This window comes from Cetorhinus maximus, chromosome 2, assembly GCF_964194155.1.
Source record: "Cetorhinus maximus chromosome 2, sCetMax3.hap1.1, whole genome shotgun sequence".
Taxonomy (NCBI): Eukaryota; Metazoa; Chordata; class Chondrichthyes; order Lamniformes; family Cetorhinidae; genus Cetorhinus; species Cetorhinus maximus.
In genome coordinates this window covers 217,060,700-217,086,132 of record NC_135880.1, presented here as the reverse complement: position 1 = coordinate 217,086,132, position 25,433 = coordinate 217,060,700, and the positions used below count along the sequence as shown (strand labels likewise).

Genomic DNA, 25,433 nt, shown 5'->3' with positions numbered 1-25,433 from the left:
GGAGATAGCAGGGGCGCTGGCAATAATTTTCAATACCTCTCTGTCCACAGGAGAGGTGCCAGAGGACTGGAGGACAGCCAATGTGGTACTGTTATTCAAGAAGGGAGGAAGGGATAAACCAGGGAACTACAGGCCAATCAGTCTAACCTCAGTGGTGGGGAAACTATTGGAAGCAATTCTGAGGGACAGAATTAATCTACACTTGGCAGGAATTAAACAAGGAGAGTCAGCATGGTTTTGTTAAGAGGAGGTCATGTCTGACCAATTTGATTGAATTTCTCAAAGAGGTGACCAGGTGTGTAGGTGAGGGCAATGCATTTGACGTTGTCTACTTGGACTTCAGCAAGGCTTTTGAAAAGGTCCTGCATGGGAGACTGATAACAAACGTAAGAACCCATGGGATCCAAGGCAATTTGACAAATTGGATCCAGAATTGGCTGAGTGGCAGGAAACAGAGGGTGATGGTCGAGGGGTGTTTTTGTGACTAGATGCCTGTGTCCGGTGGGGTTCCACAGGGATCGGTGTTGGGTCCCTTGCTGTTTGTGGTATATATAAACGATTTAGGCTTGAATGTAGGAGGGTTGATCAGTAAGTTCGCGGATGACATGAAAATTGTTGGGGTGGTAAATAATGAAGAGGATAGCCTTAGGTTACAGGAGGATATAGACGGGCTGGTCAGATGAGCTGATCAGTGGCAAATGGAATTTAATCCAGATAAGTGTGAGGTGATGCACTCGGGCAGAACAAACAAGGCACGGGAATACACGATGAATGGTAGGACCCTGGGAAGTACTGAGGATCAGAGGGACCTTGGTGTACATGTCCACCGGTCCCTTAAGGTAGCGGGACAGGTAGATAAGATGATTAAGAAGGCATATGGGATACTTGCCTTTATTAGCCGAGGCACAGAACATAAAAGCAGGGAGGTTATGCTGGAACTGTATAAAACGCTGGTTAGGCCACAGCTAGAGTATTGCGTGCAGTTCTGGAATCCACATTATAGGAAGGATGTGATTGCACGAGAGAGAATGCAGAGGAGATTTACCAGGATGTTGCCTGGGCTGGAGAGTTTTAGTTATGAGGAGAGATTGGATAGACTGGGGTTATTTTCCCTGGAGCAGAGGAGATTGAGGGGGGACATGATTGAGGTGTATAAAATTATGAGGGGCATAGAAGGGGTAGACATGAAGGAACTTTTCCCCTTGGTGGAGGGATCAACAACCAGGGGGCATAGATTTAAGGTAAGGGGCAGGAGGTTTAGAAGGGATGTGAGGAAGAATTTTTTCACCCAGAGGGTGGTGGGAATCTGGAACTCACTGCCTGAAAGGGTGGTAGAGGCAGAGACCCTCATAACATTTAAGAAGTATTTGGATGTGCACTTGCGATGCCATGGCATACAAGGCTATAGGCCTAGTGCTGGAAAATGGGATTAGAATAGTTAGGTACTTGTTTGACTGGCACAGACTCAACGGGCCGAAGGGCCTTTTTTTGTGCTGTAGACCTCTATGACTCTATGAGTTCCTAATGGAAATCAACAGGGAGTGTGATTAAGCTCTACTGCGATGCCCTCTACAGTCACTCAGCCCACCGACACTCATTTTTCAGCCTTGTGCCTGAAGGGTGATCAATTGGATGAAGTGATAGATGGTTCTCTGTGTCAGTGGATCCACTGCCCCCCAAGAATGATCTCCCTTTCAAAGACAGGGTGAGCAACTAGAGAGGGCAAACATTTGTGTAATAATTTTAGTTTTATTTAGTGTGCAATGTACCTTCAAGAATAATACTTGTTAAAGAAGATCACATGATCTGTAGTAACCAATAGGAGAGTAGCGAGGGCTACCTCAGCAGTCAGCGTAGAGATAGAGTTGGAGTTGAAAGCACACGTCTAGTGGCTGCTGAGTATATGGTAAGTAAACTTAATGTTTCCACCCAAGCAGATCAACTCTATCACTAATAGTACAACTCAGCCATCCTTACAACAATTTGTATGTTCAGCTACCAGATCTTGTGGGGGGGGGGTGGGGTGTTTTGGCAGACTTGTAACAATCTATCTTGGGGATTTGTTTTCTTTTGCAAGGATTAGAGTGAAGAATGCCAGTTTTCTGGAAGTAGGACATTTTGTTTAGAAAAATGTTTTTGATCTTTAGCTTAAATGACTGACAGTTCTCTTTTTAAAAATGCTTTCAGAACTAGCCGTTTCCTTTCGTTCAGCACAAGCCATCTGACGCTGTGATCCAAGGTCCAGCTGTTCTAATAATGGCCTAATTACTTCATTGTAAAAAAGGGAGGGAAAAAAAATCCATAATAAAACTTCAGAGCTGTCACACCAAGTCACGCTCAGCTGTCAGAGGCTACAATCGTTTTCTTCTCTTTGAAGAATGTTATATTGTTCGCAGGTGCATCCAAATGCTCTTTCCTCGTACTCGCTGATCAGAAGTCTGCATGTGACCCTGATACATTTCTCCTCGAGAAAGCCAGACAACGCTTCACATTCCTGCTGACATACAACTGCTACGCGGAAGAACTGCAGAACATCACTTTCCAAATGTTGGCAGCTCAGCTACTGATGGATTATGAGTGTCCACACACGCAATTTTAAAGCAGTGATTTAAGTGCACTCCATGGTGCAACAGGAGGCTGTACAGATCAAAAGAAGGTCCCAGCTTCGCTCTCAAGTCTGTGCGGAGTTACCCTACCTCAGCTCGGTGGCAGCCGTGGCTCGGTGGGTAGCACTCTCTAACCTCGGAGTGAGATGGTCGTGGATTCGAGTCCCGCTACATAAGCACGTGTGCAACAATCTAAGCCAACACTCCAGTGTGGAGACAAGGGAGTGGTGCACGGTCTGGAGATACCGTTTCTCAGATGAGACATTAAACCAAGGCCCTGGTTCTTCCCTCAGGCGGACTGTGAAGACGGACACGGGAATATCCCTTGTGTCCTGGTCACAAACCAAAACCATGGAAAGGAAGCCGATTAGCTGGTCATTGTTGCATTGCTGTTGTTACGAGCTTAGTGTGCACAAAGTGTTGCCATCTTTCCTGGATTACCACAGTGACAACTTCCAACGGATTTCATCGGCTTTGGGGTGTCTTTGAGGTTGTGAAATGCAAGCTTAGAAACGTGTTAAACTAATCACAGCACCAGTCAGCCGTTCCTAAATTCTAATGGGTCTCTTTTCATTGAATCAAAGCAAAAAAGATCTGAACCAAACCAGCATGTAAAAATCATCATTGTTTTCCCCATTTTTTAAATGATCATCTCTTTTTTCAAATGAATTTTAAACAACACTGCTGAGAATATAAACATCTGAAGTGCAGTGACATTTGGAAAGACAAACTAGAGCAGGGGAATTTTACCTCCCGCACAATTGGCGGGGGAGGGTTTGCGGAGTAAAAATTTAAAATCGCACAGTATGATCCAAATGCCCCGCCTTCACACCTGCTACCATTTTGATGCCAGCTGGTTGCTTTTGGGTGGCAATTCACCAATTGGTCAGTGTTCCCAAGGGTGAAGGGTGAAAAGTTGGTGAGAATGAAACATGAAGATTCCTGGGCTTGTGCTCTGGTTGTTTATCCACTGACCTGTGTGCGTGTGTGTGGACATCAGCTTGGAACAACAACTTGCATTTATATAGCACCTTTAAGGTAGCAAAACACCCCAAGGTGCTTGAAAGGAGCACTATCAAACAAGTTCTGCTTCTGAGCCACGTAGGACAGTATCAGGGCAGGTGATCAAAGGCTTGCCCAAAGAGGTACACTTAAAGGAGCATGTTTAAGGAGGAAAGAGGTAGAAAGATCTAGAGAGGGAATTCTAGAGCTTCAGGACTTGACAGCTGAAGGCATGGCCACCAATGATGGGGCAATAAAAATCATAGATGTTCAAGAGGTCAGAATTAGAGAAGTGTTGACAGTGGAGGGTTATGAGGTTGGAGGAGATTACAGAGGTAGTGACGGACAAAGCCATGGAGGGATTTAAAAAGAAGGATTAGAATTTCAAAAATGTAGGTGTTGCTCAACCAGGAGCCAAAGTAGGTTCTGGAGCACAGGGGTGATGGCTGAAAAGGACTTGATGCGAGTTAGGATAAGGGTAGCAGAAATTTGGATAATCATAAGGTTATGGAGGGTGGAAGATGATTGCTGACCAGGAGCAGGTTGGAATCGTCAAGACTAGAGGTAACGTAGGCCTGGATAAGCTGAGGCAGGGGCGGAGTTGGGCGATGTTATGGAGGTGCAAGTAGAAAGTCTTGGTAATGATGCAGATATGTGGCTGTGTGCTCTTTTCTAGATCCAATACGACACCGTGATTGCGAACAATCTGGTTCGGCCTCGGACTGTTCGCCATGGAGAGGGACGGAGCCAGTAGCGAGGGAGCAGAGTTAGTGCTGGGGATGGAAGGGAGTGGTTTTAGTCTTTCCAATATTTAATTGGGAACTGCAAGAATTTCAGCTGAGATGCCATTTACAAATAAACAATCTACTAGTACTCTGTCCATGATCACTTTGTTAAGTTTTTACGCTGGATTAATTTTGGGGTTCACCGTCAGAAAGCCATTCCTTTAATTGGAACACGCGTGCTCTACGATCTGGAGTGTACCTCTTGCCGACTCAATATCAGAGTCGATAAAGAGGACCCTTCCTCTATATGGCTGGTCATTTCGATCCATCGTGTGGCTCCCTCTCTTAACAGAATTGTTAACATTCTTAACAATACAAGGTTCGGTTTCTGAACCAACAAATAGTTATTTTAAAATAAAACAGATAGTTAAACCGTATAAAACTGTGATATATACACTTTACTAACCTTGTTGAAAGATAAAAATAACATACCACTCATTCATTTTTTTTCTCCATACATAGACCTTCAATCACTTGATCGGGTCTCTGGCCCAAACTTAAAAACTTAGGCTTCTTCTGTGGCTGGAAATCTAAAGACAGACTCTCTGGGTAAACCAACCGGCTTTCAGGTTCTGTACTATCAAATGTAATTCCAATACCCTTGAATGACAACATCTCTCAGCTACATTAGGTAAACAGCCTTCCACAAGAGGTTGCATTTCTTTAACCAACAATAAATTGACTGTACCCCCACCCTGCGCTTCTCAGCTCGATTATCTGAGATACCTGACATTTAATTCCCCTTCCAGTAAAAACTCAGGAGACATCCCATTGCTTGGAACCAAAGTGTGAAGCTAAGGACATTGAACATAACGATAGCTAAACAGCAAGCGCCACAAGGTACTTCCGGGGAACAGTGGCGGTGAAACTGGTCTTGGATCGCAGTGTAAACCGAGCGATAGTGAATCCGTAGCCTGTTTTATATTTCCGGTGAAACGAATGGAAATAGCTCAGAGTGAAATTTTTTTTAAAAAGAGCACAAATTAGCAAATTCAGGTTAGAGAGAAGAAAAACAAAACTGAGTGGAGTAAGAAAAAGGAAAATGCACAAGTCAGTCAGCATCGGAGGAAGAAGGCTTCGAGAGCCCTAGTCAGATGATGGGCCTCCATCCGAAACACTGCAGCTCTTTCTCCTTTTAAAGATGCGGACTGTTCCCAGCTTTATAATCAAGGGTGATCAGCTCTCTTACACACAAACATATGAATTAGGACAGGAGTAGGCCATTCGGTCCCTCGAGCCTGCTCCGCCCTTTGTTAAGATCACAGCTGATCTGACTGTGGCCTCAACTCTACTCTCCTGTCTGCCCGCCTATACCCTTTAAGAATCTAACTCAGTCTTAAAAATATTCAGTGACCCTGTCTCCACTGCTCTCTGGGGAAGAGAATTCCACAGACCAATGACCCTCAGAGAAAAAGAACTTCTTGTCTCAATCTTAAATGGGAGACCCCTTATTTTTAAACTAATCCTGTCCCCCCCTAATCCTGGTTCTTATTATCAGACCTTCGGCGTCAAGAAAACATCTTTTCATCTTTTTGGCTTTGATTCATGTCACCGTAATAACTAGAACCTGTTTAAGAGAAGCATGCAACTTATGGAGGCACTGCTTAAACAGAGGTAACCTTCAGAGTCCTGGCCACAACGATGCAAAATTACTTCCCTATCAAGCAACTGAGGTTATTCATAATGGAACACAGGAGTAAATTGAACCATTTAGTAGTTACATGTGCAATTTACCCATGTGTTTTACATAGAAAAATCATCACACATCATTTACTAGTGCTGTCTGAATTATACCCAACATTTAGTTTGGTGAAGGTTCAATATGGTCCATTGTACAATATAACATTTGGCACTGGTAAGAACTTCTAACTGTTCGGCAGATATCATGTCAAAGACATGGCATGTGGGATAAAAACAGAAAAATGCTGGAAAAACTCATCAGGTCTGACAGCATCTGCGGTCAGAGAAACAGAATTAATGTGTTGAATCCATATGATTCTTCCTCAGAGCTAAAGAGGAGTAGAAATGTGATGAAATTTATATTGTTTAAGGAGGGGTGGAGCAGGTGAAGCTGGATAGAGGGTCAGCGATAGGTGGGGGCTAAGGAGAGACTGACAAAGATGTCATGGACACAAGACAAAGGGTGTCAATGGTGGTGGTAAGGGCTAAAGAAGGTGCTGATAGTGACATAAACATAAGAAAGCAGAAATGTGTGAATAGCAGAACAAGAGTCAGCACTCTGAAAGAACAACGTGGAACACGTAACAGCTGGACCTATTGGAGGTGGAGTGAGGGGAGGGGGCAGTGGTTGGGGGAAAAGGGATAAAAAGGGGGGATAAAACGATGAAAAAAATGAATAAAAATAAGTTTTTAAAAAGGGATTAAAAAAAGGGGTTAAGATGGAGGAGAGAGTTCATGGTCTGAAGTTGTTGAACTCAGTGTTAAGTCCAGAAGGCTGTATAAAGTGCCTAAAAGCGGAAGATGAGGTGCTTTGGCAGCCTGAATATTTAAAATTCAGGAATGGTTTTAACCAGCACAAGGGATTAACTGTGGATAATAACAGGTGCCTAAAAACACATTTTCCATGCTCATCAATTTGATATCTGCCAAGATGTTTAAAGGACTGTTTAAAATCAGTGTCTATTGGTGATTTAAATACCCATATTTTTTTCTGAATGTTTCCCTATTTTATATTTAGCATGAAAAATCAGATGGGGGGGAATTCACAACCCAAATGAAAGCAGATGAAATCTGAAGAACAATCATTTTGAGCATCGCTAAATCTCAAGAAAAAGACACAATGAAGTTGAATGACAATCCCAAACTATTTGCAATTCACATTGCTGTTCGCATTAACCTGATGGTACATGGGCTAGGAGGCACAGGTTTAACGGTTTGGACAGGAGATACAGGGTGGACTGTGTGGGAAAACATTTTACACAGTGAGTGATAATGACCTGGAATTTGCTGTCTACAAGGGTGGTGGAATCAGAAGGAAATTGAAGAAGCACTTGAGGGAAATAAACCAGTGGGTATAGAGTGGGAGAATGGGGAATGGGACTAACTGGATTGCTCTACAGAGAGCCAGCATGGACTCAAATGGGCCAAATAGCCTCCTTCAGTGCCATAATACAACGGCGACACGAAGAAAAACCATCGCCCCTTGATGTTCAACGGCATTACCATCACTGAATCCCTCACCATCAACATCCTGGGTGTTACCATTGAGCACAAACTGAACTGGACTAGCCATATCAATACTGTGGCTCTAAGAGCAGTTCAGGGGTTAAGAATCGTGCAGCGAGTAACACACCTCCTGACTCCGCAAAGCATGGCCATCATCTACAAAGGCACAAGTCAGGAGTGTGATGGAATACTCTCCACTTGCCTGGATGAGTGCAGCTCCAACAACACTCAAGAATCTCGACACCATCCTGACAAAGCAGTCCACTTGGTTGGCACCCCATCCACAAACATTCACTCCCTCCACCACCCTTGCACAGTGACAGCTGTGTGTACCATCTTCAAGATGCACGGATTTGGAGCTACATCGCCATTCCTTCGCCAGCACTGGGTCAAAATCCTGGAACTCCCTCGCTAACAGCACTGTGTGTGTACCTATACCACATGGTTCAAGGAGATGGCTCACCACCAGCTTCTCAAGGGCTATTAGGCATGGGCAATGCTGGCCTAACCAGTGGCACCCACATCCAACGAATGAATAAATAAAAAGAGCAATCTTTAATCCAAGCTAATATGTCTCCCCCAATTCCACGAGCACTAATGTTGTGTAACAACCTCTCGTATGACACTTTATTGAAGAATCCAAATAGACCACGGGCAGGATTTTCCCCTTGTCGGGTGGGTGAGGCTGGCGGGCCCGGACACAGCCGTGAGGCGGACCACCGCCCGTAAGCAGGCTCTGACTGAACAATTAAGGACCAGCCAGTGTGAGATGCGCGCTAAAAGCCTCAGCGCTGGCAGGGTGGTGGGGGGTGGGTGGGGGGGGCGGGAGGAGCGCGAGTGCTGAACTCTGCACACGCGCAGGGGGAACGCGTACTGAAAGCTCCCTGAAGGCAGGGGAGCTGAAGAATTTTAAATAGAACGATAAACATTTCACAAACGATATAAACATGTCCCCCCCAAGTGACTCAGTCACATGAAGAGGGACATGTAAAAAAAGGATGTTAAAAAAGTGTTTTATTTTTGTCACCGTTGGAAACCTCGTCCAACTCGTGGATGAGGTTTTGTAAAAAAATGCAAAGGCCGCCCGGGCCTATTTGCCCACTTGCCAACCGAACGGTTGAGCAGGCAACAAAAAATACAAATTAATTAATGGCTTAAGGGCCTTAATAGGCCTGTTAATTGTCAGCGGGTGTGCTGCTGCCTCTCGCACACGCCCGCTGACTGAACTATCACAAGACCGCGCGATGACGTTGGGACACTCGCCCGACGTCGTTGTTCACTATTTTACTCCCGATCGGGTTGGGCACGCGCCCACCCACGGGACGGGAATTTCTGCCCCACGTCTATTACTGTCAATTAAAGGGCGAGATCTCCTGACTCAAGTGTGATGTTGATGGAAAATTCCTTTGCTTCTTTTCTATGAAACCTGACATAAAAGCACAGCGCGACAGACAGGGGGACAGTGCTGAACCACTAAAAACATCAGCACAGGATATTGGCGCATCACGTACACAGGACCCACTGTGAGCTGCACCTGCTTGGAGGATTCAGTTTGCTTTTCGGGAGTGCTAATTCACTTGTGTCACAGGAAATCTGTTCAATTTTCACAGGACTTATCTGAGGGCGTTTGCAAGAGACCACATTGACTTCCTTCAATCTCCGTAAATCCTGGGGAATTCAAGCAGGGCTGTACAGGCAGGGATACAGGGGATTCAAAAAGGCCGTCTCATACAGATTTCCTTTCACCCCAGCAGTAACGCACAAAAACATGCATCGTGGGTGGGCAAGATGTCCAGGGGATACACTCGAGGACTAGCTCAGTGTAACTCTTTCAGAGTCAAACAATTAAACTAAATTAACAAAATGAGGGATAAAGTAAACACAGCCCTTAAGTTAGGTTATCTGTAAAACCAAAGACAAAGTTTAAAGAAAACAAACATCAAATCAAAATATGATTAAGAGGGTCGATAAATCACCCCAACACCCCGCGGTGCCCACCGGGCACGGAAGGCCTCGACAGTGCCAGCAGACACCGCGTGCTCCCTCTCTAGCGACACCCGGCCGCGAACATAGCTGTGGAAGAGGGGCAGACAGTCGGGTGGGACGACCCCCCTCGACTGCCCGCTGCCTGGACTTGTTAATGGCCAACTTGGCCAGGCCCAGGAGCAGGTTCATGAGGAGGTCATCCTCCCTCCCGGCCCCCCCCTCCGCACCCGGTGTCCGTAGATCAGGAGTGTGGGGCTGAAGTGCAAACAAAACATCAATAAAAGGTTTTTTAAAATAACTGAAAAGGGAGTGCAGCCTACAACAATTAACATAAACATGGTCCACGGACTCCAAAAGACCACAAAAAGGGCAGGTATCCTGGGAGTCCATGAACCGACACATCCTACGGTTATAGGGGACTGCTGCGTGCAACATCCTCCACCCCAGGTTCCCGATAGAAAGCGGGAGAACACCTCCGTAGAGGGCCTCCCAACGGGGACCTCCGCCGCCGGACGGCAATAAGGCGCGCCAGGGCGTGTCCGGGCAGCGAGCGAGGGCAAGGAAGTGAAAGGTGTGCAGCAGCAGCAGTCCGTACAGGAAACCCCTCCGCGCCATGCTAAAGGACACGGAGGGCATTTCCCCCCCAGGCGGCTCATATTGCGGGGCACCGGCACCCGAGGGAGGGTTAGCTCAGTGTAGAAGCACAATGAGAGATCGAGGGGAAAATGGTCTACAGGGCTGCCCTCATTGCCGGTTTTCACGGAGCTGTAATAAGAAGTGTTTCACTCCTGACCATCGCTTACTGAGCTTCACAGGCTCTAAAGGCCACGAGCTTCGAACTTGCATCAATTGTCATCAGTCCTCAAGCAGGAGAGCTCCGAGTCCTAACAATCTGCACTAAACTACGTGCCTTGGAAACAGCTCACAAAACAGGACTCAGGCATCTCAGAATCTTGTCGGTTCCTTCCCATATTCATTCTAAAACCACTGACCCTCTTTAAAACACAAATTTACAGCCCCTCAACTTGCCGGTACCCTCCCCAAGTATCAATCATTCATGTGCCAGTCCCGCAAATAGGTGTTAAGTGGCTATTTAGCCATATGGGACATCACCAGAATGGCAGATCCTATCGTTCTTTCACCTCAGCTGGTATCCAGAGGCGAGCACTTTGCAACCGGGAGGGGAGAGGGTCAGGGGGTGGGCAGGAGTCACAAAATAACCGTCACAAACTATAACCATGGCCAGTTTACTTTCCCGGTCTGCTTAAAGCAAGGGGTAGATGTTAACCCCTCCTTCCCCCCCCGCCCCAGTTAACTCAGCCCAGGCCAAGACGCTACACAATGATTTTGCAAATATGTGGCCAGAAATCACGATGATGAATTTACAACGAAAGGTTAGACAGACATGGTGAAAATGCAAAGAAAGAGAAGTTGCCTTTCTTGTTAAAGGTAGAACTCGCGGATAAAACACTAGGTCACGTTTGATTTAGCTGCAGAGCCGTTGAAGATTCTCCAACAATCAGAAAACCCTTTTGGTGGCATTCACTAAGATTTCTAAAACTTTCCTCAATGTGTCACTTTGATTGCAGTAAAGTGTGTTTCTCAAGTCCTTATATCAGGAGCTTTGCTGTATACATCCCAGGGCTCTTAATGCTATCAGACGGAGTGGAAAAGGATATTTCATTACCTGGCACTACACCCTGCCTCTTTGGTTTGTTTTGCGCTAAATGGCCTGACCTTATAGAGCAGGCATTTCATTTTCACAAATGGTTACTCATTAACGCTCCTGGGTGAGTAACTGCACAAACAGGAAGAGCTTGCCCTGCATTGCTACCTAGGGAACATTCGAGAACAATACAGCAGATTACACGTCCTACGGAGTAATGACTCGAGTACAGTTTTTATGTAATTTAGTATAGAATATATTTGAAATGCTTTAAGATCAATCCAGTGCCAATGATATGCATCATTCGGGCTTGGCAAATCAGGAATTAAAACTTGCAATATTTGCCTTCCACTCAGCAGCACACACGTCAACCTTATCTGGGTCATCTTAGGAAGAGGTGGAAAGCAGCCAGGCCAGGCTGTTGTCCCAACTTGCTGAAGCACTCCTCCTGCTGGGAGGACCATCACTAGTATCCATGAAGTTGTCATAACAATTTATAGGAACAGTAAAATGGCCACTGGGTCCTACGAGCTTTTGCTCTAATCTCGGACCCTCCTTCCTGCCTTCTCACCCTATCCTTTGATCTGTTCTCACTCTAGAACAGGTCTAATTACTGCTTGAGCCCATTCCTACTGCCCAATTCAACAGCCTTCTTCGTTACTTTATTCTTTGCATTAAAGAAACCTTTTTCTAAGCCAAGCTTCTGACCCTTTTGCCAGAGTAAGCACAGCTTGGGTCAGGTTTGTCCAGCACCACCTTAATTTTTAGCATTTAAAAAAAAAAATCTAAAAACGTACACCTCCTTCCAACCGAGGGTGACCAAGCAAGCTCAGAGCGGAAGAAAGTAAATTACAAAACATTCTTCATAACAAGCCAACCTGTTAACATCACCTGAATTATCCATGTGTTACAATCTGGAAAGCCAGTTGATAAAGGATAACACTGGAACCAATCTTTACTCAGCCTTATATTTATTTTCAGAGTGAAACATTACAAGCATATATCTCCTAACCCAACCACACTAGTTTTAATAAGCATCTCTTTATGTGTGTTCAGTTGAAGTCCCAGTTAATGGCCTCCACCTGCATTTAATTAAACACAATTAATCTGGATTTAACAATGTGACAGTGTCAGTCAATAGGAAACTCCACCCTCAACTGCTGGTTGGTATGAAATAGTTACACATTCTCCATTCGGCAAAACAGTGCCAGCAGAATGAAGGGAGTTTAGAGTGCAGCTATAGGTCCATGTGAGGCACTGAATGATTGAGCATCAGACCAGGTGGTTGATGTGGAGCTGGGAACGATGGTTGGGATGGGATTGGGTTCTACTGAAGGCTGCAATATGGAACGCTGTTTGCCACAGACACGCACCCAATCCCACTCTCTCCTTGAGGGGAGAAGGTGGGGTTGTGGTAATGTCACTGGACTAGTAATCCAGAGGCCCAGGCTAGTGCAAAACCCAACATGGCAGCTGGTGGGATTTAAATTCAATTCATTAATCTGGAATCGAAAGCTAGTCTCAGTAATAGTGACTATGAAACTATCATCAATTGTTGTAAAAACCCATCTGGGTCACTAATGCCCTTTTTTGGGGGGGATGGGAGAAATCTGCCACCCTTACCTGATCTGGCCTACACGTGCCTCCAGACCCACAGCAATGCAGCTGACTCTTAACTGCCCTCTGAAATGGCCTAGCAAGCCACTTAGTTCAAGGGCAATTAAGGATGGGCAATAAACGCTGGCCTTGCCAGTGACACCCTCATCCCATGAAAGATTAAGAAAACAACCTACATCACCAGATCCCTGAACACCAACACCCCATGTGAATGGGCACACGGAGAAGGTGCAGGGTTAACTACACCCAGCAGGGAAAGAGAGCAGTTTAATCCACACGATGTTAAAGCACATCTATAAAAGATTAATTGGAAAGGAAAGGGCCACTTTATCTACAGGGAGTAAGCAACACCTTCATAAAGGAGGTATTTTATACAAGATTCACCGCCCCCTCAGCACAAACAGTGCAGTTAAGGCAATGGAAACTGGGAGAGAGAAACAGGGCCCTGGCTAACCCCCTATTTGGGAAACGGTCCGGACAAGTATGCAAAGCCCGTGTCAAAACAGAGAGAGCACTATCTGCCCACAGACGATGACATACGAGGGCACACAGACCTCAATCTGGGTCATCCAAATGGGGGAATTATTGAATGCAAGTTTTCAGCAGCTCGCAGGGAGATTTTAAACACAGTTTTCAGAACTTTTAACGGGAAATCAAAGTGGGAAAAGGCTGCAGTGAGCAGGAGGAATATGCAATTTGTCAGAAGCCATACGAACAGGGTCTGGCTGGCTAAATGATAAAGTCTTCGATCGACACAGGTCTTGTTTTCATGGGTTGTAAACGCCACCTAGAGGTAGACTGTGGAACTAACAGGGATTTTCAGCATTTTAAAAAATTCCCCAGCAAGTTTTACTTAAGAATAAGCATAATTTTCAGGGAAGAGGCGCTCGAGGACAGTTGGAAATCGGAATGTTCTGGCAATGCTCGCTGCCTTAACCCACGATTGTCCATAGAGTGAGGTGCTGAGGGAGCTGCTGGGGCCTGTGGAGCTTGGCATCCAGCGATTAAACCCAGGGTAAAGAAAACAGAAAATAAAACTAGAACAAAAAACAGCGATTTTCGGATTGCAGGTTCTGTAATTATAATAATTTTAAATTATTAAGCGTCATTGGCAGAATGCACTTAAAATTTATTTCCCCCACCCCGCCCCCCACCATCCTCTGGGAATGGATTTGTGCTGAGCTACAATTCTATTGGTTGCAGTCATCCTTGGTATACTGCCCAAGAGGTGATTCTCCAGATGCCAGTACAGGCTGAGTGCCCGCGGAATCATAGACCATAGGGGGAAGCGCAAGAAAAGGCCAATCTTCTTTACTCCTGTCTGCAGAGCAGGGAGGGGGGAAGTGAGGGATTAGGAGAAATTGGGGGGGGCGGGGGAGTCACTGACCAGCAATCAATGTTTGAACCTGAAAAAGACCCAAGTTTAATTAATTTATTGGAGTTCTTAGAGGAAGTAACAAGCCACGTGGATAAAGGGGAACCTGTGGATGTGCCATATTTAGATTTCCAGAAGGCATTTGACAAGATGCCACAACTTTTTACATGCATGTTGTAGCCTGGAGCTATGGATCGTGGTGGTAGAGGCTCCAATGTTCTTTCCATCACATGGCTGACCAAGAATCTCTCCCACTCTTACCATCCTCCATTGACAAATGTTGGAAGGATTTGCAGGTTGATACTCAGCCTGTTTGGCCACGTTATGAATGCGTCTTCCTTGGTCATCAAGTCCTGGAGTGGGACTCGAACCCGGAGCTTCTGGCTCAGAGGCAGGAACGCAACCCACTGTTTCACAAGACATCCCTAATTGTACCAGTATCCACAGCATTTGAGGCAAGAGTTCCAGATTTCCACTACCATTTGTGTGATAAAGTGCTTCCCGATTTCACTCCTAAATGACCCCGCTCAAACGTTAAGATGAAGCCCCTTTGTTCTGAATTCCCTCACCAGGGGAAGTTGTTTTTCTGTTTCTACCCTATCAAATCCCTTTATCATTTCGAACACCTCTCCAAGATCTCCCCTCATCTTTCTTAGGTTTATGCATCCTGTACTCTTTCAGGATCCTCTGGACCCTTTAAGTCCCAATATCAACTCTGGTAAATGAGTTTTGTTGCACCCGCTCCAAAGCCAATGTATCCTTCCCGAGGCTCGAGGCCCAGAATTGAGTCCTGCGTTTCAGATGGAGCCTGACCAAGATTCTGTATAATTGAAGAATCACTCCCTTTTGTGTTCCAGACTCCTTGAGATAAAGGCCAACATTCCATTAACCTTTTCAACTATTTTTGATACTCATGCACTAGCTTTTCGTCATTTGATATTCAAATCCCTTACGCTCTTCCACAGCTCCCAGAAAGAAAGCATTCCGATTGGTCTTTCTCAGATCCAAAGTGGATGACCTTTTCACTGGGAATGGTGGGTTATGCTATTGGACGATCATCCAGAGGGCTGGATTAATGATTTGAAGACTCAAGTGCAAATCCCATTAGGTCAGTTAAGTAGAAAAATATGGAGTGAAAAGCTAGTATTGGAAATTATGAGCACTGGACAGTGAACCCATTTCATTCACTAATATCCTTTAAGGAAGGAAATCTGCCATCCTTAGCTGGTCTGGTCAGTATGTGATTCCAGGTCCACAGCAATGTGGTTGACTCTTAACTGCCCAAGGAGTGGCCGAGCAAGACACTCAAATTGTAGCAATTAGTGGACAATTACTGCTGTCTTTGGCAGCAGCAGCCACATCTGGTAAATGAATGAATAAAATAAATGCTGCCCAAACTGAACTCCATCTGCCCCAGTTTTACCCAGAAGAAAGGAAAGATATTAAAAATCTAGGAATCGATCTGGAGTAGACGGAGAGAAAGCACCAAAAACTAACGTTAAATTAAGATGAATGCAACTGAACATTCAAAAATTCCACTCTGCAATAATTAGAAACAGATGGAGTCACCTCCAATTGGCAACTCCCTCAGTAAAAGTTGGTTTAAAACTACAATGAAGCTTGAAAGAAGTTACTCAGAGTCTCATACATTCTGCTATAAAAGCATTTATCTCATGCATTCTGGTCTAGTTTGACTTCATGCTCACCCCCACCATTCAAAATGATCTCAATTGTTAGAAATTCCTGTTTATAAACTCTCAGGAGCCAGTTTCATGGTGGATCTCTCGGGATCAGTTTACGCTAGGGTGTGATTACAATCTTCTGTCAATCGCATGAGATCTCCATTTGTCACCAAGGGTGTATTTGACAACATCTGAAGTATGTGAGGTGATTAGGAGTGAACAAATATATTGATGCAGGATAAGATAAAGTGCACTTCTACAAGATTCAGGCACTATTGTGCCTGTTCAACAACTTTAAACACAGGGAAAAGCAAGACATTAAATCTCTGTTTCTCTCACCACAGATGCTGTCAGACCTGCTGAGTTTTTCCAGCATTTTCTGGTTTTTATTTTACATTAAATCTCCCAGTTGATAATCGCTGTTTGAGGTGATTTTTTTTTTCCCACCACCTCTCCAGCGTAACTTAGATTAGGATCAAGACTTGCATACCTTACACCAAACCACAAAACTCCTAGCTTCCTGCATCAGGCAGGGTATTCCGGATTGTTGGATGATAACAGGGTGTACATGACGACAGTGTTACAGCAGCTCATGGGCCTCAACACAGCAGACTGATTTTGAAATAAAAGAAGCCATTGTGTCAAACTCGCTGAGGCAGCATTTGCACAGAATTCCAACACACTCTTGGGCAGTCTCCCACATTCCACTCTCTGCAAACTTGGTATCATCCAAAGCTCCGCTGCCTGTGTCCTAACTTGCAGCAAGGTCTATTCACCAGTCACCTCTGTGCTCACTGACCTACACTGGCTCTCGGTTAAGAAATACCCTGTTTTAAAAATTCTTTAAAATTTGTTTGCAAATCCCTCCATGATTCCTCTCCTGCCTATCTCCTTAATCTCCTCCAGCCACACAACCCTCAAAGATCCCTGCGCTCCTCCAACTCTGCCCTGTTGAGTATTCCCGATGTCCATTGGCGGCCGTGCCTTCAGCTTCCTGAGCCCTAAGCTCTGGGATTCCCTCCCTAAACCTCTCCACCTTGCCTTCTCCCTTTGAGATGTGCCTGAAAAGCTTCTATCTTTGACCAAACTTTAGGTCATCTGCCTAAATGGACTAATGGGTCTTGGTTTCTAATTTTACTGTAGAACGCTCCTATGAACTTCCTTGGGATGTTTTATTACGTTAGAGGTGCTGCATAAATCTAAATTGTTGTTGGAGGGGAACTCTGTGCATGAGAAGCACCACTGCCCCTCCTGCGCTCCCATCGCAGTGGACAGCTGTTTCCTGTGTTTCCGCTATTTTGGTTAATGGTGACTCTGTCTCTTTAAATCCCAAAATGTTGCTTACCTTTGCAGAGCGTTCTTTTTGTAATCATTTACCGTTTTACCATTCGGCAGTGAAAGATCGCGGGAGGTGTGGGTGTTTGAGTTCATTTGGTCAACAAGTCCGAGGAGACTTGTGGTGCAGAAATACAAATCGTTCTTTCCAAAAAGCAAACACCAGTGGTTTTATACAAAGGGGTTGAGACAGGGTTTTACCCTCCTCCTCCCAATCCCACACCCAAAGGCTGGCTCTGCAAATCAACATGGAATTTAGCAACTTATCAAGCACAGAGATCCAAGCGTGCACCATTAAGACTCAAAATCACCATCTCATCAGCAACAGCTTGCATTGATGTAGCACCTTTAACGCAGTAAAATCTTCCAAGGTGCTTTGCAGGAGTATCATCAAACTAAATCCTACACTTAATTCCCCAAATCTCCCAAATGTGGGATCGCTACCTCCCTCAATAGTCCCCTTCTCCTGAACATTTGGGCTTTTAAAACCCAAGTTTCACATCGCCTACTCCACACTTTCAGTGTTCCCTCCCTCTCTTTAAATAAAATTGGGACGGTCATCTGAAAGATGTTGGTTTCCTGGCATTGCAGAAGGAAGGACAGTCCTTACTGACCTTGTACAATGGGGTGAGCTGGATTTAGTCAAAGGCTTCTTCTCATTGTATCCCCAAGAACAAAAAGGATCAGCTCTTGTTGAATAAAAATACTTTCAAAGTCTGTAATTCATATCTGCAAACAATGCCCACTTGTTCAAAGATCGTTAAAGCATTGGTTACTCTGAACCTTGAATCATCATATCTGTTCATACGTATCACAGGCCAAGACCAAGAGGCTCGAGTAAGAGACTCATGTGACCATTTTTAGGCCTAGTTTTCTCGACAAGTAGGGTTGCCAATCCCTCAGGATTGTCCTGGAGTCTCTAGAAATTAAAGATTAGTCTCCAAGATACTGTTGTGAGCAAAACCAGGGAGAAAAGTCAGCGTATTACAAAGCGTTTTTACTCCACTTCTTTTTTTGAACACTTTTATTAGTTATAAAAAAATAAGAAATGGAGATATTTGATTGGACGGTTGAAAGCTCTAGGGATGTGCCATGGGATGAAACCTCTAGGGATGTGCTGAGCCAGAGTTTGTAACCATATCAACAGGAGCAACGCAAATCCGCATCTTTGGAAAATTGACCAAATCCAGGTTTGGCAGGACTCCCTGCCTAGACTTAAGAACCATTCACCCACCTTCCCCTGTCAGACTCTTACCTTCCCAAGTGGGTGAGGGCCATCCACTGTCTTCCCATCATCGTCAGGACCCCAACTGTGGGAAAGAAGAAACATGAGTCACGTGGTGGACTGGCCAAAGGGCAAAGGGACCTTTGGGTAAGTGACCCACATTCTGATAACAGCTGTCAATGACAAGCAGAGGGCCAGCATGGATTGAAACCAATGAATTTGCCAAGAAATCTGGGCCTTTACAAATTTCCCGTCAATTGAAATTGGCAGGGAGGGTGGCGGGCGGGGGTAGAAATTTCCCCAATGTATCATCCTTCCAAAACATGTTAGGAAATTGATTTTCTGGGAATAGGAACTGGGAGAGTTTACAAAAAGGTTTTTTTTTTAAAAGCAGAAGCTGGCAGCTAAAGGATCCAACTCAAGTGGAGACACAGACGGAGAGGAGGCTTCCTTCTCTGTTCAATGTTAAATATTTGAACAGAACTCTCTTACTCAAAGCGGAAGGGAAGATCTTGAAAGTTGGATTTATTTTAAACGTATTCAAACTCTCATTTTGAGACATGCTCAGACCAGGTCCTTCTGAGTTTTGAGATCTATATTGTAAACAAAATAGTTATCCTGTATCTCTGCCAGAAGTATACTTGTATGGACATTGGGCGAAAACAGACTTGGGGCTGGTGAGGACACATTTGCATCCTCTCCCCAACATTAAATAGCCTGAATATCTCATTGTTTAGCTCAGACATGAAGATTGGCCAAGATCTGGAGACATGAATTCAAGATCCAACATGGCAGCCGGGGATTTTAAATTTAAGTAAAATTTGGAATAAAAAGTTAGAATGACCGTGAAACTATCAGATTGTCATAAAAACCCTATCTGGTTCACTAATGTCCTTCAGGAAAGGAAATATGTCGGACTTACCTGGTCTGGCCTACATGACCCCAGGCCCAACAGCAATGTAGTGGACAATGAAATGGCCTAGCAAGAGGAAGAACTTTTTTTACGTAGAGGGTAGTGGGTGTCTAGAATTCGCTGCCCAAGTTGGTGGTAAAGGCAGAAACTTTAAACTCTTTTAAAAAGTACCTGGATCTGCACCTAAAGTGCTCTAAGCTGCAGGGCTATGGGCCGGGTGCAGGAAGGTGAGATTGGAAAGGGCACCTGGGTGTCCTCAGGCTGGCATGGACAAGATGGGCCGAATGGCCTCCTTCTGTGCTGTAACTTTTCTATGGTTCAGAGTCACTCAATTGGCAGCTCATCACCACCTTCTCAAGGGCTATTAGGGATGAGCAATAAATGCCAGCCTTGCCTGTGATGCCCACATCCTGGGAATGAATTAAATTTGACTGACCAGTGTCCACTGAATGCAGATCCATCAAGCATCAGTGTAGAGCATCAGAATGTCAGAGAATCAGTTAACATTTTCCCCAGACAGGTCTCCTTTGGACTGGTGGCCGCTTGGTCAGAGTCCAAACAGATTGTCAAAACAAGTTTTTGTGAGATTAATTACAAAGAAGGAACTGGCCCTTCTCCAGGCTGAACATGTATTCTGACAAACTCCAGCAAAATGCTTTAAGTTGGAATGTCCATGCAGATTGTGCGTATAGAAACGCTGGCATGACATTGCAGGACCGAAGAGTACTATGGAGGACCTTAAAACTGAGAATCTTTGTTCATTTCTCTTTGCACAGAACGGGAGAAGTAGATTTTGCATTTTAGTTTGAAGTCTGCAGCAGCCGCCAAGCTTTTTGACCCAGTGGGCTGCTTAGTTCTTGGCAAAAGGCCTCAAACTTTAATTCCACAATCTCCAGTTACTTATATCTCAAAGTGCAAACGCAAAGAAACCTTAGCATTTTTCAGATTTGGTCAACAAATGGGGCGAAAGTGCTAAAAATGCCATTTTTAAACCTCCAAGTCCACAAGAGTTCAAAGAGGGCAAACGAGCAAATTAAAAAAAATTGTCCGGCAGACTGTTGGCAGAAAGTAGCTCACAGGATGTAGTTTAGACACTTGTAATCAGACTAACCAACATTCAAACGTGTGTTTCTTTTCCAGAATGTTTGTGTTACTGTCAAATTAGGGATATTTAGGATCTGCAATGGAGGTGAGAAATATATGAAGTATCGCTTTCGGGAACTACCACGTGACCCAGAGATGAGTGAAGCTGAATGGAATGGTGTCCAATGCCCATGAGCCAGCATTCTTCCCTTTTCTCCCAACTATCCATAGGACTTCCAATTGGCTACTGTGGCAACAGACAAGAATCTGCAGAGACCCAATGAAAGAAACGGGGGGGGTCACAATAAATTCTGGGATCCTTAAGCATCGCTCTGGCTGGCTGGGAACAGCTCAGCATTAAGAGGCTTGCCTCACTGCTGCAACTTCCAACACTTGAGGGAGGTGTCAGCTGTGGCTCAGTCCATAGCACCCTCGCCTTTGAATCAGAGGGTTGTGGGTTCATGTCCCACTCCCGGAAACCAAGAACTGTGATTGTACTCGAAAGAGTTGCAATCTGTGACTGTTGATAACTCGAAAGAGTTTCCAACACTTGAGGCCAGCAGCAGTTCGCCATTTTACTCATCCCTAAATCCCCTTTAGCGTATCTTAGGTGAAGCTTTGCAAGTGACGTGTGGCTGGATAAGAAAAAGGTTGCACAAAAAAATCATTAATCCAAATGCCCTAGGTCTTCAGCTCACTGCTCCTGGATCTTTTACTGATCTCGCCCCCTTCAGGCATAAAACCTTGCTGGGGTGCCCAGTTTTCTTGGGCAGCAGCACGGCCTGGGCGTTAGGCAGGACCCCACCCTGGGCGACGGTGACCCCTCCCAGCGGCTTGTTGAGCTCCTCGTCTTTGCGGTTGGCCAGCTACGGGTGCCGGGCGATGACGCAGGTCGTCTCGGCTCTCCCAGGTCGCACTGCCGGCCGGCTCGAGGATCTCGGCCATCAGGTACTCGAGGACGGCGGCGGCCTGGTAGACAGAGGCTCCGGCCCTGACACACACGGCATAGTGACCCTTACACGGTAGCCAGTGGGTGCGGCCGACGGGGAACTGGAGACCAGCTCCGGAGGAACGAATCTTGGCCTCGGCGTGCCCCTCGCCTCCGGTTTTACTGCGACCAGACACCTTTCAGGGTTAGCTCTAAGATCCCCACCAATCCAATCTCTCCAATATTATCTTCCAGGTCCATATAGCGCAATTTCAGGCCGGAGAGTTCAGCAACCAAGCAAATCATTGAGGAACGTCCTGAATTAATTTGAACGTTTCCATTTTATAAGAAAGATAATCAAGGCACTGGTAAAAGGTGCAAAAAGCTTTGCTAAGTGGATATCAGAAGTGGATCTCTAGAAAAAGAGACGGCAGAGGGGTCAGCTTTAGAGCTCTTAAAGGGGTTTGATAGGGCGTACATGGAGATGTTACTGCTTGCAGGAGAGTCCAAAACTAGAGGTCATAAGTATAAGATGGTCACAAATAAATCCAGTAAGGAATTGAGGAGAAACTTCTTACCCGGAGAGCGGTGAGAATGTGGAACTGGTTACCAAAGGGAGTGGTTGAGGCAAATAGTACAGATGCACTTAAAGGGAATAAACACACGAGGGAGAAAGGAATAGACAGAGATGGTGATAGGGCGAGATGGAGAAGAGTGGGACGAAGCTTGTGCAGAGCATACACACCAGAATGGACCATAAAAACAGAAAATTCAGGAAACACCCAGCAAGTCAGGCAGTATCTGTAAAGAGAGAAATAGAGCTACCATTGCAGATCAATGACCCTTCGTTTGAGCTGAGTGTTAACATTACTTTCAGTTTTTATTTCAAATTTCCAGCATTTGCAGGATTTTGCTTTTGTATCAACATAAGTCGGTCAGGCTGAATGGCCTGTTTCTGTCGTAAATTCCATGCAATTCATAAGCAACTGGCAGGGAAATAATTTGCCAAAAAATAAGCAAATTGTCTTTCAGGTGAATATAAGCACAGAGGAAGATGGTTGTGGTTGTTGGAGGTCAGTCATCTCAGTCCCAGGACATCGATGCAGGAGTTCCTCAGGGTAATGTCCTAGGCCGAACCATCTTCAGCTGCTTCGTCAATGACCTTCCTCCCATCATAAGGTCAGAAGTGGGGATGTTCGCTGATGATTGCGCAATGTTCAGCACCATTCGCAACTCCTCAGGTACTGAAGCAGTCCATGTCCAAATGCAGCAAGACCTGGACAATATCCAGGCTTGGGCTAACAAGTGGCAAGTAACATTCACCAGGTAATGACCATCTTGAACAAGAGAGAATCTAACCATCGCCCCTTGACGTTCAATGGCATCCCCCAGTATCAGCATCCTGGGGGTTACCATTGACCAGAAATTGAATTGGACTAGCCATATAAAAACTGTGGCTACAAAAGCAGGTCAGAGGCTAGGAATCATGCGACAAGTAATTCGCCTCCTGTCTCTCCAAAGCCCGTCCACCATCTACAAGGCACAAGTCAGGAGTGTGATGGAACACTCTCCACTTGCCTGGATGAGTGCAGCTCCAACAACACTCAAGAAGCTTGACACCATCCAGGACAAAGCAGACCGCTTGATTGGCACCACTTCCACAAGAATTCACCTCCTCCACCACCAACGCACAGTAGCAGCAGTGTGTACCATCTACATGATGCACTGCAGGAACTCATCAAGGCTCCTTAGACGGCACCTTCCAAACCCACGACCACTACCATCTAGAAGGGCAGCAGATACATGGGAACACTACCATGGAAGTGGAAGTTGGAACTTCCCCTCAAAGCCATTCACCATTCTGACTTGGAAATATATCACCGTTCCTTCACTGTTGCTGGGTCAAAATCCTGGAACTCCCTTCCTATCAGCACTGTGGGTGTACCTACACTACATGGGCTGTAGCAGTTCAAGGCAGCTCACCACCACCTTCTCAAGGGTGACTAGTGATGGCCAATAAATGCTGGCCCAGCCAGCGAAGCCCACATCCCGTGAATGAATAAAACAAAAACTTAGGGAGAGACACCTGCAGTTTTCTATTTTTAAAAAAAAATTCTTTCATGGGATGTGGGCATCACTGGCGAGGCCAGCATTTGTCACATTGCCCTTGAACTGAGTGTCTTGCTCGGCCATTTCAGAGGGCAGTTAAGAGTCAACCACATTACTGTGGGTCTGGAGTCACATATAGGCCAGACCAGGGTAAGGATGGCAAGAGTTCCTTCCCTAAAGGACATTAGTGAACCAGATGGGTTTTAATGACAATTGTCACCATGGTCACCATCATTGAGACTAACTTTTTTTTTAATATTCAATGTTTTATATCAACTGAATTCAAATGCCAGTTATGGTTTAACCTGCAGTACCCATGCCATATTGCAGTGAAAGTGTAGAACAATCTTGACTTGGACCTGATGCTGGAGTTGTGTCTCAGTGTAGAGGAGAGGTTGGAAAAACCACATTTATTGACCCTCCTTAGTTGCCCTGAGTTGCTATTTCTAGTTAATCACAACTAGGGTTGCTAGTAAAGAAAATGCATAAAACTCTAATCCTATTCCACTCAATTTCCCAACACCGTCACTAAGTTACTTGTGTTAATGCTGGTGTCCATCAGAATGGATCCAGAGGTTTAGTGTAATCTCGGGGCACTACAGACAACATGCCTGAATTTCTAGCACACTATATTTGAAACAAAAACCCCCACAATGACCTCTGTTTAAACTGCACAGCGATACTCAGAGTAACAGACTTGCTTTCACAAGTCAGCTGGACTTTTATAGGCCATTGCTTAACAAGATCGCTGAACGTAATTAAATGTTCGACATAAAACTTTACATTTTTGAGTAAAATCTCAGAGCAAATTAAGCAACTGTTAGGAGTGCGCATGTACCTATCTAATCATTTTGACTTTTTCCTGCAATAAGTTCTTGAGCCAAGACATAAATTTAAGAGAAAATACGAAGGCCCAACGTGTCAGTTATAAGGGTTAATTATTTACTCGAGGGGTCAGGTTGCAGAGAGATCACAGATCAATTCAATCAATTTGTCAGCCTTGCTCGTAGAAATACATGTCGCTGAGCCCCAGTTCGATAAGATTCATCTTAAGGTTATCTTTCCTGTCTTAGGCTGAACCTGCAATACCCATGTTATGTTGCAGTGTAAGTGTGGAGCTGAGGCCTGACCTGATGCTGATGTGTCTCAGTGCAGAGGAGAGATTGGCAATACTCCATTTATTGACCCTCCCTAGTTGCCGCGAGCTGGCAATGTGACCGGTCTTTACATGTGGCTCTCCAGGATGCCTCAGCATTGCCTGAAGGTTCAACCAGAGTGTGGGCCAATACAATCAGAGGTAGCAACTTCCCTTCCCGGACGGATATTGAAGAACCAGTTGGGTTTTCCCTACGATCCGGCAGCTTTGACTCAGTTGGTAGCACCCTTGCCCTCTGAGTCAGGAGATTGAGGGTTCAAGTCCCACTCCAAGACTTGAGCACAAATATCCAAGCTGACACTCCAGTGCAGTAACATGGGAGTGCTGCACTGTCAGAGGTGCTGTTAAACTAAGGCCCAGTCTTCCCTCTTAGGTGGATGTAAAATAGCCCAGGGCCCACTGTCCTGACCAATATTTATACCTCAACCAACAATCAGGAAAATAGATTATCTGGTCATTATCGTGTTACTATTTGTGGGAGCTTGCTGTGCATAAATTGGCTGCCATATTTCCTCCATTACAACCATGACTACAATTGATAAAGTACTTCACTGGGCTGTAAAGCACTTTGGAAATTCCCGCGATTGTGAAAGGTGCTATATAAACGCAAGTCCTCTTTTTTTTTGGTCCCTCTCCTGATGCCCGCTCACAAATAACTGGTTTTATTAGATCCAACTTCAAAAGTTACCACACGTGGGATCTGAACTCCCAACCTCTGGGTTACTAGTCCAGCAAGGTAACCACTAGGCTGCCATATCTCACACATTCCAGCCAGCCTC

The 25,433-nt window shown here is 45.2% G+C and overlaps 1 protein-coding gene across 4 annotated transcripts in view; it reads right to left on the bottom strand.

Annotated features, from left to right (window-relative positions):
- Positions 1 to 25,433, bottom strand: part of pcsk7 (proprotein convertase subtilisin/kexin type 7) — a 222,319-nt gene that overhangs the window by 156,540 nt on the left and 40,346 nt on the right. For all 4 annotated transcript variants that reach the window (XM_078532565.1, XM_078532592.1, XM_078532583.1 and 1 more), the window contains one exon: positions 18,496 to 18,550. In XM_078532565.1, coding sequence (XP_078388691.1) covers positions 18,496 to 18,550 — 55 coding nt within the window. The remainder of the gene's footprint in view (positions 1 to 18,495; positions 18,551 to 25,433) is intronic.